Source organism: Labeo rohita, chromosome 10 (assembly GCF_022985175.1).
Source record: "Labeo rohita strain BAU-BD-2019 chromosome 10, IGBB_LRoh.1.0, whole genome shotgun sequence".
Lineage (NCBI taxonomy): Eukaryota > Metazoa > Chordata > Actinopteri > Cypriniformes > Cyprinidae > Labeo > Labeo rohita.
The window spans coordinates 14,222,631-14,241,476 of record NC_066878.1 but is presented as its reverse complement, the minus strand read 5'-3'; the positions used below and the strand labels follow the sequence as shown (position 1 = coordinate 14,241,476).

General features: G+C 32.9%; 1 protein-coding gene across 1 annotated transcript; it reads right to left on the bottom strand.

Moving 5' to 3' along the window:
- Positions 1-12,814: 12,814 nt before the first annotated feature.
- sfrp1b (secreted frizzled-related protein 1b) lies at positions 12,815-18,143 on the bottom strand. The gene is made up of 3 exons (XM_051120226.1): positions 17,435-18,143; positions 16,673-16,753; positions 12,815-13,622 (listed from the first exon to the last, which is right to left on the bottom strand). The coding sequence occupies exons 1-3, from the start codon at positions 17,940-17,942 to the stop codon at positions 13,300-13,302; spliced, it is 912 nt and encodes a 303-aa protein (XP_050976183.1). The 5' UTR covers positions 17,943-18,143; the 3' UTR covers positions 12,815-13,299.
- Positions 18,144-18,846: the final 703 nt, after the last annotated feature.

Below are 18,846 nucleotides of genomic sequence, written 5' to 3'. Positions count from 1 at the left end.
CACACCAATTTGGTATATGAAGCAGCAAAATGAGCTGTTTTGTTCTGCTAAAAACAGCTGGACATGGATGAGACTGGAAGCCAGACCCATAAAAAATTTAGAAATGCTTGCACCCACTCTTAGTGGAAAAATACGGTGGATACAGACATTTTAAATTTCTGTTTTTATTTAGTAATGATTCATTAGACAGATCACCTGGCAGACATATGTTCTTTTCTTTTGTGTTGTAGGCCATTGCTGTTGACTACTATTAACTGGGAGGGTCTATTACTACTCATTACATCTTCATGTGAAATATATTGGATTTAACTTACTTTTCTATGGACAGGTAAATTTTATCTCTTTATTTGAATGTTGTTTAGGTTACAATAATCAGATTTTATTAATAGTAAACTTGAAGTGCATAAGCCTGACCAGAGCATATTTCCATATTGTAAATTCTTTCATAAAAATATTCTTTGTGTAAAGTAACACAAGTCAACAGGTACTGCATAACAGGAATGCCCATCAGGTAAAGTAGGTGCTGCTCTCTATTGGGCATTTAGTGCAATTGCATGGATGGAGATAGTGCATGCTGCTCTGGAGTATTTCATAAATCATTTGTTTACTTTACATATACCTCTCATTGGATATAAACATGTCACTGACAGAGGTCATATGATGCATTTTGGACATTGAGATGTTTATACCACTTTCTACAGGCATCACAGTGACTGACTGTCTCAGTATAAAGGTCAGGCCCCGATTATAGAAATAAGAGATTGACTATCCCTTGAGCCAATATATCGGCTTATAGAATGACAGAAAAAAACAGAGCAGTCATAAATTTGGACAAACAGTTTTTATTTTACATATTTTTCGCATGGTGAAAGAACGGGCTTGAGATTTAGAGCTGGATTTTTTCTCTCAATCATCAGGGAGTTTGCAGTGCCAAAACTGTAGTATGGGTAGACTGAGAGAGAAAAAAATTCCTGGAAGAAAGTTCTCCTCAAACAGAGTCTCCAAACCAAATGTAATAATACAAAAAAATACAATAATAGATGAAGTAGATTATTCAACTGAAAATATTTACTTCTCTTGTTAGTGGCGAAATGTAATACAACTCCACAGCTTTGCCCATTTTCAATTTGTCAAAGTCATAAACGAAACATAGGAGAAAGATGTGTTTATATCCCAGAGGTATAAGAGGCCATCAGCTGATTTATGAAATCCTACTCTTCTGCCAAAATCTGCTCTCACCTCACAGTAGGGGTCAGGTCTGTATCTCAAGACTTGCAAGAGCAAATCAAGTCCAGTGTGTGTCTACAAATCCCGTCCCTGCCAAATCTATGATCCACGACACCCAAGCCAGTTATCATCTGTCCTGGTTATGTTGAAACTGAATTGCATGCTGTCCTGATTTAAACGCATCTGATTCAGCATTGAATTTGGGCCAAAAAAGAGTGGCAAGTGGCCTGCTTAATGGATCAGTTCACACACACACAAATGTTATTCTTTACTCTATTTCAAACGTGCATAAGGGAGATGTTTTACAAAATGTTTAAGCTGCTCTTTTCCATGTAAGGAACGCGAATGGTGACCATGACTATTAAAGGAGAAGTTCACTTCCAGAACAAAAATTTACAGATAATTTACTCACCCCCTTGTCATCCAAGATGTTCATGTCTTTCTTTCTTCAGTCGTAATAAAATTATGTTTTTTGAGGAAACCATTTCAGGATTTCTCTCCATGTAGTGGACTTCTATGGTGCCCCCGAGTTTGAACTTCCAAAATGCAGCTTCAAAGGGTTCTAAACGATCCCAAAAAAATTACAATTTATATACTTTTTAACCTCAAACCCTCATCTTGTCTAGCTCTTTGTGTATTCCGGTTCTTGACAGTTAGGGTACGTTGACAACTCCCATCTCATTTTCTTTTCCAACTTCAAAATCGCTGTTTTACCTTTTTTTTGTAAAAGGTATTTGATCTTCTTTGCACGTTCACTTTGTAAACACTGGGTCACTGGATCGTTTAGAGCCCTTTGAAGCTGCATTTAAACTGCATTTTGGAAGTTCAAACTCGGGGCACCATAGAAGTCCACTATATGGAGATAAATCCTGAAATGCTTTCCTCAAAAAACATAATTTCTTTACAACTGAAGAAAGAAAGACATGAACATCTTGGATGACAAGGGGGTGAATAAATTATCTGTAAATTTTTGTTCTGGAAGTGAATTTTTCCTATAAGTTCCAAAATGAAAAGAGAAAAGAAAAAAAATCTGTAGTTGCTAGAATTTTACCGTAAAAAAATACAGATTTTACAGATTTAACTTAAATTTACAATAATAAAAAAATAATAATTAACTGAAATAATGTTAATATACAAAACTAAAACCAGTTTTTACTTTTATAATATACTAACGACTGCCAAGTCCTCAGTTTTCCCACAGAATTGGGCTACTTTAACACTGTTGCTGCGGGTTGAAGCAACCCCAATAATGTGATATTTAGCCCCTGGAATGTGTATTCTACCAGGGGAGCCCTGCCAAAAAAACATGTATTTTTATACTGGGGGACGCCCCTCGAAACACGACTGGGATCATTTTGAGTAGCAAATTGGGTGGGGTTTTTTTGCAAAGACCTGGCAATCCTGCTAACAGCCACCTTACAAGGATAGTTCATCCAAAAACGTTATATCATGTCGTTCCAAACCCATTAAGACCTTTGTTCATCTTCGGGACACATATTAAAATATTTTTGATGAAATCCAAAAGCTTTTTGACCCTGCATAGACAGCAACGCACCTGACAGGTTCAAGGCCCAGAAAGGTAGTAAGGACATAGTTAAAATAGTCCATGTGACATCAGTGGTTCAACTGTAATATTATGAAGCTATGAGAGTACTTTTTAAACGTAAAGAAAAACTAAAATAACAACTTTATTCAACAATTTCTTCTATTCTGTGTCAGTTTTCGATGCGAGTTCACAAAAATATCAAGACACATACATGTGCATTCCTCGGCTTGTAAACAAGGTGCTTAAAGTCATTTTCTTTGCACACAAAAATTATTTTTTGTAGTTTCATAACATTACGGTTGAACCACCGATGTCACATGGACTATTTTAAGGATGTCTTTACTACCTTTCTGGGCCTTGAACAGTTGCATTGCTGTCTATGCAGATAAGAAAGCTCTCTGATTTCTTAAAAGAAGTCTTAATTTGTGTTTCACATATGAATGAAGGTCTTATGGGTTTGGAACGACATGACGGTGAGTAATCAATGACGGAATTTTCATTTTTGGTTGAACTATCTCTTTAACATTACAAGTGGTAAAGAAAAAAGCCACGTTATGAATGTGGAAAATGGCAATATATTGAAGATGCACAGTGTCATACACTCAAATATGAAACTCCATCATGGTAACACACATGACACTAAAATGATGCAATAAACATTAATTAAAGGGGTGGTCAATCAGCTATTATCGTATTTTCATAGAGTAGCTAAATCTAAGTTTATTTTGAAAAAAAATTAAGCAGTATTAGAATATACACAAATGCAAATAAGATTTTAAGACTGATGTTACAGCCTAAACTTGGTTTGTTCATCACATAAAGATGTTAAATGACTTCAGGATACTTTGGAGAACTATAGCAAAGTCATATGGACCATTTTAGGGCGATTTAGTAATTTTTTGAAGCTTGATATCTCCTGGTCACTTTCACTTGATGGAAAAGTGTTCTCATTCTGCTCTCACTTCTCCTTTTGTTTTTCCTAGAAGAGAGTACGTACTGTAGGTCAAACGGGTTTAGAACAACTTGAGGGCTGAGTAATGACAGAATTTTTATTTTTGGGTGAACTAACACTTCAAGGTACCAGATATCGATACATCATGTTCTTGCATGTGTCTAAATACACCATTCTCGTGTCATTCACTTCGATTACAAAGGACATTTCTTGGACCCAAATTTTCGAGAAGTACTTTACCAGACAGCATTCCTTCACTCCCACCCACCCACCCACCCACAGTCAAGAAGGCCATTTGTTTGATAAAACTGTGAGATGTTGAACAAACCAACAAAGTCAGATTTATTTAGTCATTATCTAGATCAGAAGGATTGCGCAAGCAGACCTCAGTTGGGATAATTTCGTGCTAACATGCTAGCTTGTTCACTCCTAATAAGACTGGCGGACAGAACCCTCACCGTGGAACTGGGAACAGTGACGGCACCATATTCAGAGTCTACGCATCTGGCAGGATTGGCATTTGGCATGTGTGAGAAGTTGAGTCCAAACCCCATGTGGAAGGATGTTTACCACAGAGCCCATCTTACCTCAGATGCTATCCTGTGAGAGCATCATATTATTTATGGCTTTTAATAGGCTTTCTTCCCCTCAAGGCTGGAGACAAAAAAGCAAGTCTTTTTCATTCAATAAAGCTGGGAAATATGCAGCAGCAAAGCCAACAGCTGCTTCTAATGATCATCCCATAGAGTCTGGCAGTCAATGTCATCCCAGAGCACAAAACACAGCTATTTGCTTAACCTGGATAAACCATCACTACGCTTTTGCATGAGCTGGGATCGCTCGCCTTCTCCTGGGGGTTACACGCACTCGGGGCTTTCGCCATTTGCCATGTATGGCTTCCTTTGGAAACATGTTCGCTGCAGATTCTTTTAATTTCGGCTTGAATCACCCCGAAAGGACGTCAAAACAAAAGGTTGGGGGGTCTTCAAAAGTAACTAAACAGTTTTAAAGGAATGCTCTGAGTTCACTACAAGTTAAGCTCTATGGACAACATCTGTGGCATGTTGGCAATTACCACAGACAATTTCAACTCGTCCCTCAGTTTGAAAAACACACAAAAATGCACTTCGAAATCTGTGAGATATGACATTATGGAGGGTTTAAAAGTGCATACATATAATTTTTTTGAAAGTCATGAAAACTTCCAACCCATTTCAAATAATGTATTGTGTTAGAAGCATTTTGTGAGGCAAATGATGCTGCCAGAAATTACATTTGAAACATTTTTTTTTGTGTTAAATCCTTTTTTGCATAATTTGCTAAAAAAAATGCAATAATTTGAATAAAGAGCTTGATTGGACATTACATTTTTATTATTATTATTATTATTATTTATACAATATATATAGTAGTAGTTAATTTTATTCCTAAGATTCAAAAGAAAATTAATCATGTTTTTTAATCATAATTATTACAGTAAGTCATAACTGAGCTGAAGAAATTAAATATATGACAAAGTCATAATTTTGAGATTAAAAAGTTGAAATTGACAGTCACAATTATGAGATAAAATGTCATAATTATGACTTTTGAAATTAAGATGTGAGATTAAAAAATGAAATTATGACATCTGAAATAAATAGTACAATTTAGAAACTGACAAAAATTCAAAATTATAGTGAAGTCAAATTATGACATAAAATTACAGTTTTTCTATCATAATTATGACTTAGTATCTCATACTTTAAATGTTCATAACTATGCACTAAAAAGTTAAAAATATGACATAAGTAATAATTATGAGATTAAAACTTGAGATTGACAAAGTCACAATTATGAGATAAAATGACTTTCAAATTATGACTGCAAAAATTAAAATAAATGGAAGTAAAATGTTGATGTTGAAATTATGACAAAAAAATGTTAAATTATGATGAAGTCAAATTATGAGATACATTTTTCATCATAATATTGACTTAGTATCTCATACTTCATACCTTTTGTCTCATAATTATGATGTATTTTTTCATTATTTTTTATATTCTCATTATGGCTTTTTATGCCATAATAAGGGTTTACTAAAGCATTATTTTTTTAATCATAATTATGACAAAAAGTCATAATTATGAGATTAAAAAGTTTAAATTGACAGTCACAATTATGAGTTAAAATGTAATAATTATGACTTTTGAAATTAAGATGTGAGATTAAAAAATGAAATTATGACAGATGAAATACCACAATTATGAGATAAAATGTCATAATTATGACTTTCAAAATTAAGATTAAATATAAAAAGTTGAAATTATGATATTAAGTAGAAAAATAGAAGTTATGTTGACGTTAAAATTATGACCAAATAATTATTTAATTTAAGTAATAATTTAAGTAGAAATATGACAAAATGATTACAATGTGAAGTCAAATTATGAGATATTGAGATTATATATTTATAAAGTAATTTATGACTTTGTATCTCATACTTTAAACCTTTTATTTCATAATAATGATTACTATCACAATTATGATCTCATTATTTTTATATCCTATTAATGGCTTTTTCATGCCATAATTATGATTTACTAAAGCATTTTTTATGTGGTGCAACTGGGTTTTTGAATGCTCATCATTTTAAAATAATATTTTTTAAATCATAATTATGACCAAAAAATGGTACCTTTGAGCTAAAAAGTTTTTTTTTTAAAAAAAATATGACATTATAAGTATTAATTAAAAGTTAAAATTGACAGTCACAATTATGAGGTAAACTGTCATAATGTCTTTTACAATTAAGATAATATAATGACAATAACAGCTAAAATAATGACAGTTGAAATTAAGATAAAAAGAAGTTATATTGAAGTTAAAAAAGATTCAAAATGATCAAAAAGACGAAATGAAAAAGTCAAATTATGAGATAAAAAGTAGAAGATACTTTGTATCTCATTATTTTTCTAATTATTCAGTTCATTTCAGTTCATTTTATTTATAAAGCACAATAAAACAAAAATGGTTAACCACTGTGCTGAACATGTGTTTAGCATGGTAATGGATATGACAATGTTAATGTATTTGGTCTTGGCAGAATAGATCTGCTACGCTGCTGCTGAATTGCTGCTGCTGTTGGTTATTGCTGTACACTCTTAAAAATAAAGGTGCTTTAAAAGGTTCTTCAAAGCGATGCCATAAAAGAACCATGTTTGGTTCCACAAAGAACCATACAGCCAAAAGTTCCAAAAGAACCATCTCTTTCTTACCTTTTTATAATCTAAAGAACCTTCTTTTGCCACAAAGAACCTTTTGTGAAACAAAAAGGTTCTTCAGATGTTAAAGGTTCTTTATGGAACCATTTAGACTAAAAAAGGTTCTTCTATGGCATCATGAAGCACCTTTATTTTTATGAGTGTAGTTGTAGATTATTGCTGCTGCTGCAAGCAAATACAGGAACTTGCTACTGCCAAAGCATATGGCGATACGGTGCTGTGAGTATTTAAAGGGGTCATCAGATGCAAAGTTCACTTTTTCATGTTGTTTGAACATTAATGTGTGTTGGCAGTGTATGTGCACATCTACACTATAATGATAAAAATCCATGCAGTGGTTTTTAATTAATCTGTAAAAATAATATCCCCTTTTTCAAATCGAGCCATTCTCAGATGCCTGTCAGTGTGGCGTCACACCGACAGAGGCCACTCCCACGATAGTTGATTGACCAGCTGTCACAGTCCAGTAACCTCCATTGTTTCGATGCCGGAGCAGGGATGCAAGTTAGACAAGAATATCTTCGATTGAGCGACTGAGGTGTTGTGTTGCTGGACGTAATAATGAACATAGTGGTCGTCATTTACTCCCGACATCTGAGCCGCTGAAGATGCAGTAGATTACGTTTGTTTGTGAAGGGAAAGCAGCTCCCGATCTACATATATCCATCTATGTTCGTGCAAATCATTCGTGATCCAGCGTCACCTACAGCAGAAGTGGTATAAGGTTTTTTTTATGAATCTTTGCGATCGCCTTTCTTTATAACGTGGTAGTTAGGAAGTTTAGCGGCTAAATGTGGCTAAAGTAAACAGGCTCGTCACTCCACAGAGAGAAGAGAGGGGCGGGGCGAGTAGAGCTCATTTGCATTTAAAGGAACAACCCCTTAGAATGAGATGATTTTTGCAGAGCTGATTTTGGCAAGGTAAAAAGAGTGTTGAGAATTTTTAACCAAAGTATATTATAAACTTTTCAGTAAGACCCTAGAGAATCATGTCAACTTGTGGAAAATGGGCATCCGATGACCCCTTTAAGACATACTGCTGCTGCACAAAAGCATAAAAATTACCTGTAGCAGATCTATACATGTGGAGCTGGGGAAGGTGGAGGGTTTCAGAGAAACTGTGCCAAGTGGTATAAGGGTATCATCAGTTATATTAAAGGAGTCATTGGATGCCCATTTTCCACAAGTTGATATGGTTCTTTAGGGTCTTAATGAAAAGTCTATAATATACTTTGGTTAAAAATTCTCAATGGTTGTGTAAAACAACACCCTTTTTACCTTGCCAAAATGAGCTCTGCAAAAATCATACCATTCTGGGGGATTGTTCCTTTAAATGCAAATGAGCTGTGCTCGCCCCACCCCTCTCTTCTCTCTGCTGCTCTGAGAGATTGTTTACTTTAGCCGCATTTAGCGCATTTAGCCGTGAAACTTTCGAACTAGCATGTTATTAGGAAAGGTGATTGCAGAGATTCATAAAAAAAAACTCTTATACTCACTTCTGCTGTAAGTGAAGCTGGATCATGAATGATTTGCACGAACATAGACACATTTATGTAGATTGGGAGGCGCATTCCCTTCACAAACAAACGTAATCCACTGCATCTTCAGCGGTTTAAATGTCGGGAGTAAATGACGACCACTATGTTCATTATTACACCCAGCAACACAACACCTCAACACAACACCACAACACCTCAATCTGAGATATTCTTGTCTAATTTACATCCCTGCTCCGACATTGAAACAATGGAGGTCGGACTGTTACAGCTGATTTAAGGCGAGTCTGAGGTAAGACGCTCATGTCGATCAACTATGGTGGGAGTGGCCTCTGTGAGTGTGACGCCACAACGACAGGCATCTGCGAGTGGCTTGATTTGAAAAAGGGGATATTATTTTTACAGATTAATTAAAAACAACTGCATGGATTTTTATCATTATAGGGGAGATTTGTACATACACTGCCAATACACATTAATGTTCAAACAACATGAGAAAGATAACTTTGCATCCGATGACCGCTTTAAAAAGTGATTCTGTTGCAACTGTACTAATAGAGATTGAAAGGCTGTTCCACAGTTTACAGTTCACAGTCAGCCTGGCTTTTAATTATGCCTCTTTATGCCATAATTATGATTCACCAAAACATTATGTTTTTCTTATGTGGTAGAACTTGGCTTTCATAATCATCGTTTTATGATGGTTTTTATAGTTTAAGATTGAAATCATTATACATTGTGAAATGCACAATGTGAATGGTCACCCTTTGTTTTTCCACACATAAACGTGGCCACGTTATGCTTTTTAAAAACAGCACCTGTGTGTTCAGACTAGAATGGTTTCATGGCAGATTCATTCGCGAAGGCATATTGTTAACACAAGCGCTATCTGAATCTGATGTTATCGCTGTTGCACACTTTATGATGCCGAGAATATAAACAGGTGTAGTGCCAACGGCAATATGAGACACACACATTCACACACAATGGCATCACTGCAACTTATGCGGAGCTATCTGCTCAACATCTTTCAACTGTTCTGATGTGCTGACATTAAATCTCTTCGACTTCTGCATGACTCTGATAATAGATGCAGTTTGAAATTTGTTCCATCTAAATCAGATGGATGAAAGCGAGCATGTTGATACTTTTCGGGAGCAGTATGCATCATTACTGCAAAGTCAGGTAATTTGAAGACCTGGCCTGCTGGAGCATGATAGTCGATAACAGATCTTACTGTTTCACAGCTCATCAGCCATAAATAAGGGCACTTAAACCATATCAAGGTGATTACTGATTGGCGGACATTACAACACAGATGTTTTCTTAGGAAAATGCCCTCAGTCAAAATCCTTGCAGTTTGTTTTTCTTGAGGTGACGTATTTCACAAAGCTTGTTTGTATAACCGTGGGTTGCGTCACAGCCTTTAACCAACATTTGCTACTTGCTAGTTGGAGACATGCTAGTCATCAGGGACATTCTTACTCAAAAGAGTTTTTAACTGGACAAAAATCTGTACAGGATGAGTCATCAACATTTTGGTCAGTTTTTGACAAAGAGAAAGACTTTTCAAAGTTTTGGAACACATATACTGTACAAATTATTAGATAAAAGTATCATTTTTTGTCATAATTATGACTTAGTATCTCATACTTTAAACCTTGTATCTTAGTATCTCATATTTGTCCTAAATATGGCTTTTTATGTCATCATTCTGATTTACTAAAGCATTATTTTTTTCTAATGTGGTGCACCTGTTCTTTCATGTTTTTTAAATTATAATTATGACACAAAGTCATAACTATGAGCTAAAAAGAAAAAAAAAAATGACACATTAAGCCATGATTATAAGATTAAAACGTTGAAATGGACAATGTCACAATTATAAGATAAAATGTCATAATTTCGACTTTTAAAATTAGGATTTAATATATACAGCTGAAATTATGACAGAGATAAAAAGTAGAAATTATGCTGAAATTGAAATCATGACAAAAATATATAATTATGAGATAATCTAGATCTTCATCATAATTGTGACTTGTATCTCGTACTTAAAAACTTTATCTCATAATTATGACTTACTGTCTCATAACCTAATTATGTTCTAATTATGCCATAGTTATGATTTACCAAAGCCATTTTTAATGTGGTAACTGGGCTTTCATAATCGTTTTAAAAAATACTATTTTTTAAATCATAATTATGACAAAAAGTCATAACTATGAGCTAAAAAGTAAAAAATATATATGTATATGACATATTAAGTCATAATTATGAGATTAAAAAGTTGAAATTGACAAAGTCACAATTATGAGATAAAATGTCATAATTATGACTTTTAAACTTAAAATAAAAAAAATTGAAAACTGAAATTATGACAGTTGAAATCAAGATAAAAAAGTAGAAATTATGTTAAAGATAAAATTATAACATACAAATGTAAAATTATAATAATAAATTCAAAATATGATATAAAAGTAGAATTTTTTATCATAATTATGACTTAGTATCTCATTATTTTTATATCATAATTATATTTTTATGCCATAATTATGATTTACTAAAGCATAATTTATTATATTTTTTTCTAATGTGGTGCAACTATGCTTTCATAATCTTAATTTTAAAATAATAGTATTTCTAAAATCATAATTATGACAAAAATCATAACTAAAATAAAAAAAAAAAAAAAATACAACATGCTCAGTCATAATTAGTTGAAATTGACAAAGTCACAATTATGAGATAAAGTGTCATAATTATGACTTTCAAAATCAAGATTTAAAATAAAAAACTGAAATTATGAAATAAAAAAGTAGAAATTATCTTGAAGATGAAATTAGAACATAAAAAAAATTATAATCAAGTCAAAATATGAGATAAAAGAATTTTTATTATAATTAATTAGTTTCTCATACTTTAAACCTTTTATCTCATAATTATGACTTAGTATCTCATAATTTCTATATCATAATTATGGCTTATTATGACATAATTATAATTTACTAAAGCATTATTTTTTTAATGTGTCACAATTATGAGATAAAATGTCATAATGATTTTCAAAGTTGTGATTTAAAATAAAAAGCTGAAATTATGACATCTGAAATTAAGATAAAATGAAAACGTAAAAATCTTTTAAATTAAAATTATGACATAAAAATGTTAAATTATGTCCAGTTATGAGACTAAAAAGTAGAATTTTCATCATAATTATGATGTAGTATCTCATTATTATATTTTTTATATAATTTAGTCATTTTAAAATGTGGTGCAACTGGGCTTTCATAATCGTTAAAATAATCATGTTTTGACAAAAGATCATAACTATGAGCTAAAAATGTTAAAATCATTTAAAAGTCATAATTATGAGATTAAAAAGTTGAAATTGACAAAGTCACAATTATGAGATGAAATGTCATAATTATAAAGAGTTAATATAAAAAACTGAAATTTTGACAGTTGAAGTTTTGATAAAAATTAGAAATTATGTTTAAGCTAATACGACAAAAATTTAAAATGATGAAGTCAAATTATGAGATAAAAGTAGATTTTTTATAATTATTATGACTTAGTATCTCATACTTTACTGTAAATCTTTTATCTCATAATTCTAATTTAGCATCTAAATAGCATGATATCAAAGCAAATATACTGTAAAAAGTTAGAAATAACATGCTGTTTTACTTTTATACTTCAAAATTCAGTTTAATTTGATATGTTAGCTGTTTCTTTATAATTAATTATACTTAATTTACTAGTAAATTTTGTTTCTACACATTTTTAATCAACCATGGACTAAAACTCTTGATTTTTTATTTCATTATTAATTTAATTGCATTTTTTCTTTTCTTTTCAAGTCATTATTTGGGAGTAAGTGCTAAAAAGTTGCTATTTATTTATTTATTTCTCTCTCTGGGATCGTTTACTATAAATTATAATTTATCAAATAATCTTTTGGCTTTGACACAAAATATATTATTACCTCTCCTCGAAGAGAAAAAAAAATAAGAGAGGGCGAAAACTCAAACAGCCTTTCATTAGGAAAGCTGGGAGAGAAATATGTCCAAATCTGTCTCTCAATCCAAAACAAACATCTCTGATCTGTCTATACAAGACAAACACTTTGTCTGGCTGTTTGCTTACACAGGGCACATGCAGAGCCTGAAATTTCTCTAATCTGATCTGATTCGTAGTGATTATTTCGCAGTGAGTTCACAGCATGTGATTGTTATAACTGGACTTCTTGGCAGGTCACCACTGCTACTCGTCTTTATACTTAAAGCACTCACTAATACACAGCATGTAATAAAGAGTGCAGTCAAATATATTAAAAATATTGTCTGTTTTAATGTTGAACGATTACAGTGCATTGTGCAAGTCCTCAGGCATGCTATAGGACACCTTCCACGGCATGATTAACTGTGATTTGCATCCTATGCAACAACAAACTGTCAAAAAAGGTGCATGTATTGTGTATTTTACTGAATACCTGATAACTGTGATGAGTATTATAAAACATAAACATATTATTTAACCATGAAAACACAAGATATATCAAAAGGCAGTGTTTGCAAAAGCAGAACTCGCTCATCTGACTTTCTAGCATAATGGAATGTACATAACTGGGATTGGTTAGAAATACTCAAGAACATTGAACTAAATGGCACTTGTTTGCATGTAGTTCAGACATTTATTGGAACCAATTGGATTGTGGCATCTGTGGTTCCTTTCTCTACTGTTCTGTAATGCAAAATGCAATATAATGCTATAATGGAAAGTTCACAAAGATTAGTAACCACCTGATCAAAAATCACTTGAACACTGATTCAAAATTTGGACATTTGTGGCTTTCAAGTTGTTTAAGGGCCTTCTTAAATTCTTTAGATCTGTCCCACTTATGAATGCCTATCAGTATATACTGTTTCCCCACAATGCGGCCCATGATTAAGTAGTTACTCCGTAAGTTTTCCAGTTGTTGGCATGGACAGCCTGCTCCGTTTTTCAGGTAAAGAACAAGCTTCTTTAGATCCTGCTTTGTCAGACTTCCCTGCTTCACCGCCTTCCTCTTTTTCGCCAGAATGACTTTTCGATCCGAGTTTTCTATTTTGACCTCCTTAATCTTCGTCTTGATTGCTACAAGAAGAAAAAAAAAAGGTTTGAGAAGTCATTAACGTTCATGAAAGTTTACATTGCGTTGCAATATCTAAAAGAGTTATGTACCATCTAAAACATTTATGTAAGTTAAAACCTTCATTTACAAAAAAATCCTTCAAGTACGGATGGAAAATGCAAATATTTGAAGTATTTTTTGCTTAAGGTCATTGTTGTATTTCTTTGCCATGGAAATGCTGAACACTTGGCTGTTTTTCATCATCTGTTGTCACATTTTAGCCAAGAACTCATTCTAGTTTATGTCTTTCAGATGCTATTCTGTGCTAATTGTGCAAAGCTGGATGGTGCAATGCGCTGTATCGCAATATCATCCAGGGTGTGTGAGGATACGATTCTTGGGTATGAATCAAATTCTAAATCCAACCAAGATCAATAAAGAGACTGCACAGTTTCTCCTAAACTTACTCTATTAGTAACGGTAAAACAGAAAGGGTCCTATTACCGAGCCCTGAGGCACTCCATAAATCTCTGGTTATTCAAGCATTGCATTATGAAAGAATTTAAGCTATTTAAATTGGTTATTCCCCATGTGTATTGTGGATAACAATGTTTAGCATTACCAACAACAAAGAACAACTACAATACATAATCAAACACATTACAGTATCCTTTCAAAACACTGGCTTTAAAATCTCTGAGCTGCACAATTTTCTTATTCCCACGAGCTTCGTTTTGACAAAACATCTATCATATGATGTATTTGCCTAGTGCAATAGAAGAAAAATGGTCAAAAAGAAAGCCAAGAAACACAAACTACATCAGGTTTTCCATTAAAATCCTTTCCAAGTTATTCATGTACTGCATTTATGCCTTCGATGTTAAAAATAATTTTAATTATAAGCATTTTTGCACATTATAGAAAAAAGCAGGTAACCTAGAAATGTGGTTACAGGTTATGTTTTATGTTTTATTAATCAAAAAATATTTGTTTTAATAAATAAGATTGAATGAAGAACATCCACTACCAGTCAAAAGTTTTTGAACAGTAAGATTTTTTTATCCAAATTACAGCAAAAGCAGTACAATTTTTAATTATTTTTACAATTTAAAATAACTTCTATTTGAATATAATTTAAAATGTAATATTTTTCTGTTATTTCGATTACTCCAGTCACAACATCCTTTAGAAATCATTCTAAGTTTCTGATTTGCTCCTCAAAAGACATTTATTATTATTATTATGTTTAAAACAGCTGAGTAGAATTGTTTCAGGTTTCTTTGATGAATAGAAAGTTCAGAAGAACACCATTAATCTGAAACAGAAATCTTTGTAACATTATAAATGTCTTTTGATCACTCAGCATTCTCGCTACAAAAGCTTTTTATTTCAGATTTTTGAATCTTTCTATTCATCAAAGAATCCTGAAAACAATGTACTCAGCTGTTTTAAATATTGATAATATTAATAATAATAAAAGGTTTCTTGAAGGATTATGTGACATATATTCAGATAGAAAAGAGTTATTTTAAATAGTAAAAATATTTCAAAATTTTACTGTTTTTGCTGTTTTTTGGATTAAATAAATGCAGGCTTGGTGAAGAGACTTTAAAAAAAAAAAACATTAAAAACCTTACTGTTCAAAAATGTTTGACTGGTAGTGTAGCTTGAGACAGTCATGCTGTAATGACTAGAAAAAGCCTTTGTTGGTTTGGTGCTTGATAGCTTGCCATAAAAATAAAAGGTTCCATGAAATTCTTGCCAACGGCAAGCTTCCTGTCTTTGACAACATCTCAGATGCTAAAAAAAAAAAGCTCTGCTTTTTATAAATCCAAATATCTCCATTTGCGGTTGAAATCTAATAATAATGTCTGATCACTCTGAGTTGCTTTTAAAAACAAAACAATGGAAATGGAACAACAAAAAAGACGTATTGAGTGGTAAACAATACTGGATACACAATACTCAAGTGTTTATCTGTACTGTGGTCACACATGTTGTTATGTTTAAGCAGCACTACACCATTCTTACTGTCTCAAGAGAGAAATAGATTTAAAGAGTGCAAATCCGGAAAGCAATACTAGAAATATTTTTTTCGGGCAACGATATTATTGAAAACAAATGTGTGGGCAAAAAAACTGGGCCTGAGCGGAATCACAATGACGGGAATCAGACGATCGGATTTTGTGCTCTTGAAGTCATTAAGGGCTGGCCAATAAATGAAGTGTTCTGAAATCACTTGCGTTAGTAGCAGCATGCCGAAAAGTGTTTGGAACAAGATTAGCTGTTCTGTGCTTATGTTCAGAAAAGATCTATTCCAGAATCCTTCATCTGAGGTGTGTTTCAATATGTTTTAGACAGATTTCCATTATAGTGTATGTAAGAGCTCAGTAGGGTTTGACTTTGTAGCCTGTTTCAACTTTATACCGTAAAATCAGCATGTTGAGAGTATGATCAGGAAAAAAATCAGCCAGTTTTGCATTTTCCGCATGTCGGTACAAATAAAATGTGGTGTTTTTAATAGTCTAACACAATAAATTTTAATCTGATTTAGCAACTAAACTGGAAAATCTAATAAATGAGAATACATTTATGAATTCTTTACTTATCTTAAATTTGGCTACATATCTGTGACCCTGGACCACGTCTTAAGTCGCATGGGTATATTTGTAGCAATAGCCGAAAATACATTGTATGGGTCAAAATCGATTTTTCTTTTATGCCAAAAATCATTAGGATATTAAGTAAAGATCATGTTCAATAAAGATATTTTATAAATTTCCTACCATAAATATATTAAACCTTAATTCTTGATTAGTAATATCCATTGCTAAGAACTTAATTTGGACAACCTTAAAGGTGATTTTCTCAATATTTAGATTTTTTTGCACCCTCAGATTTTAGATGTCAGCCAAATATTAACCATACATCAATGGAAAACTATGTATAAATCTAAATTTCAAAATATTGACTCTTACAACTGATTTTGTAGACCAAATTCCAACTAACTGCTTAGATGCAGTCTAAACTGATTTTTTTAAAAATATAAAACTACAATATTGCATTAAATTACCGAATTCACTGGCGCACATGTGTTCCAGAATTGCATCTGTGTTCATGTCATTGTCACATGGCGGACAGACAGAAGAGGCACCTAAAGAAAAACAACAACAAAAAAGATTTAATCCAAATGTTCTGCCATATGTATTTAATAAATGTACGCAATTGTAAGATTGATCTAAGTGTAAATGTTTCAATAAACCAAAAACCTAGAACATTCAATAATAATATTCATCAACATCATCATAATCATCGTCAATGTATTATTTTTGATTCTGTATTTATTTGTATGTGTGTTTAGTTTTTATGTTCCTCAAGCAGCAGCTTTTCCATCCATTTGACAATCCAAAATAATTTTCTGTTTTTTCAAAATAAAAATGTAGTTTCATATTCAATGGTGAGATGACTTTGACACCATTTAAAAAAATCTATTTTAACACTGTAATGTTAAATAAGAAGTAAATACATATCAGTAACCCTTGTTTATTTGTTTATAACATCATAAACTTACACTTATCGTCTTAAGAAACGATCAGCCTTACCAAACCATAATATGCTACAAGTCAAAACTTCAGACAACTTACTTGTTTTTACTTTAATAGAATAAATATAGTAAATAGAAAACGGACACTTCTGAAGACTGAAGAAACCACATAAAAACTATATTATATTTTAGATAAGCTAGAGATGCGCACAATTTATATTCATGTGCAACCTAAAAATGAAGATAAAATAGAAATAAGCTAATGGGATTTCACTCAGCTATAATACACACCTGGGGATTTGTCCGTATCATCGCTGCTGGTGGCGTTCATAGCAATGCATACGTCGCTCAGGGGAAACTTGTCACACCTTAGCATTTCAGGCCAAGGAAACCCAAAAGCCTGCATAATAGGGGTACAACTGTCCCGGACAGCCTCGCACAACCAGCGGCACGGATATATGGGTCTTTCGAGGCACACGGGGGCGAAGAGCGAGCAGAGGAACACTTGCGTGCCGGGGTGACAGGCTTTGTGCACCAGAGGAACCCAGCTGCCTGCTTGCTGCTTCACCTCCGCTATAGTTTCATGGTCCAGCAAATTGGGAAGCATCATCTCTTTGTAGCCCACGCCAAAACACAACCTCAGGTCCTCGGGAATTACCATGCACTGTGGGGTTTTGCCGTAATTGGGCCCCCAAGTCTCCGGTTTCCAGGTGATGTACTCATACTCGGCAGCGCTGAGCGAAGAGAGGAAGACAACTGGAGCGATGAAGATCCACAGCTTGGGGAGAAGGTTCTTCATGGCACGAAGGGGGAAAAATGCTGTATCGATAACTGCTATATCCAGCTGCGTGGCACTGTTGAGGCTTCAAAAGTATGTCTTTGCATTAGTACTGCACTAACTAGGTTTCTTTGACGTCCTCGTTTTCCACAGTCCTGATATGAGAGTGTTGCGCGCTGCCGTTCGGTTGCTCAGCGCCAGAGTAAATGAACGCGCTTGAAAGGTGAAACAACCAATAGTAATGCAACCGGCTTGGCATAACGCGAAGATTGCTCAATGTGCGTGTCATGTTTTTTCCTCTTTCTTCTTTATGCAAGGGAGCTACAATAATTCATTAACCCCTTGTGCCTACTAATTGACTGAATCTTTAGATAATATCAAGTTTAGATTAAAAAAATAATAATAATAAACTGAATTTTACAACAATTACGTTTTAATGCAATATATTATTGGTAATAAACTATAACTATGAATGCATAGATCACCCTCTTAATACTAGTATCAGATATAAAGAAAATAAAATCTTTGTAGTGATGCCCATTTCGCAAATGAATCATTCTTTTGAATCGGATCTTTTTAATGAACAAGTTAAAATGGTTCACAAGCAACTAAATACATAAATAAATAAAGCGTCACACTCAAAACACACTATGAAATTATTTTATGACTTAATTGAAATCATTTCTGTTTCTTTATAAATTCTGAGTAAATCCGTTTAACTAAAATAAAGTAATAAAAAAATTAATAAAAATATAGTTCTGTCTAAAATGAAAATGCTGAGATCTCTGGATCGGTTACATCAACCAAATCTTTGTTTTATATCTTATATATTTGTTCATAATATTTAATATTTTTGTTCATAACAATAAAGAAGAAAAATAAAATGCATGTATTTATTTTAGTGTCCTGAGACTCACCCATCTAA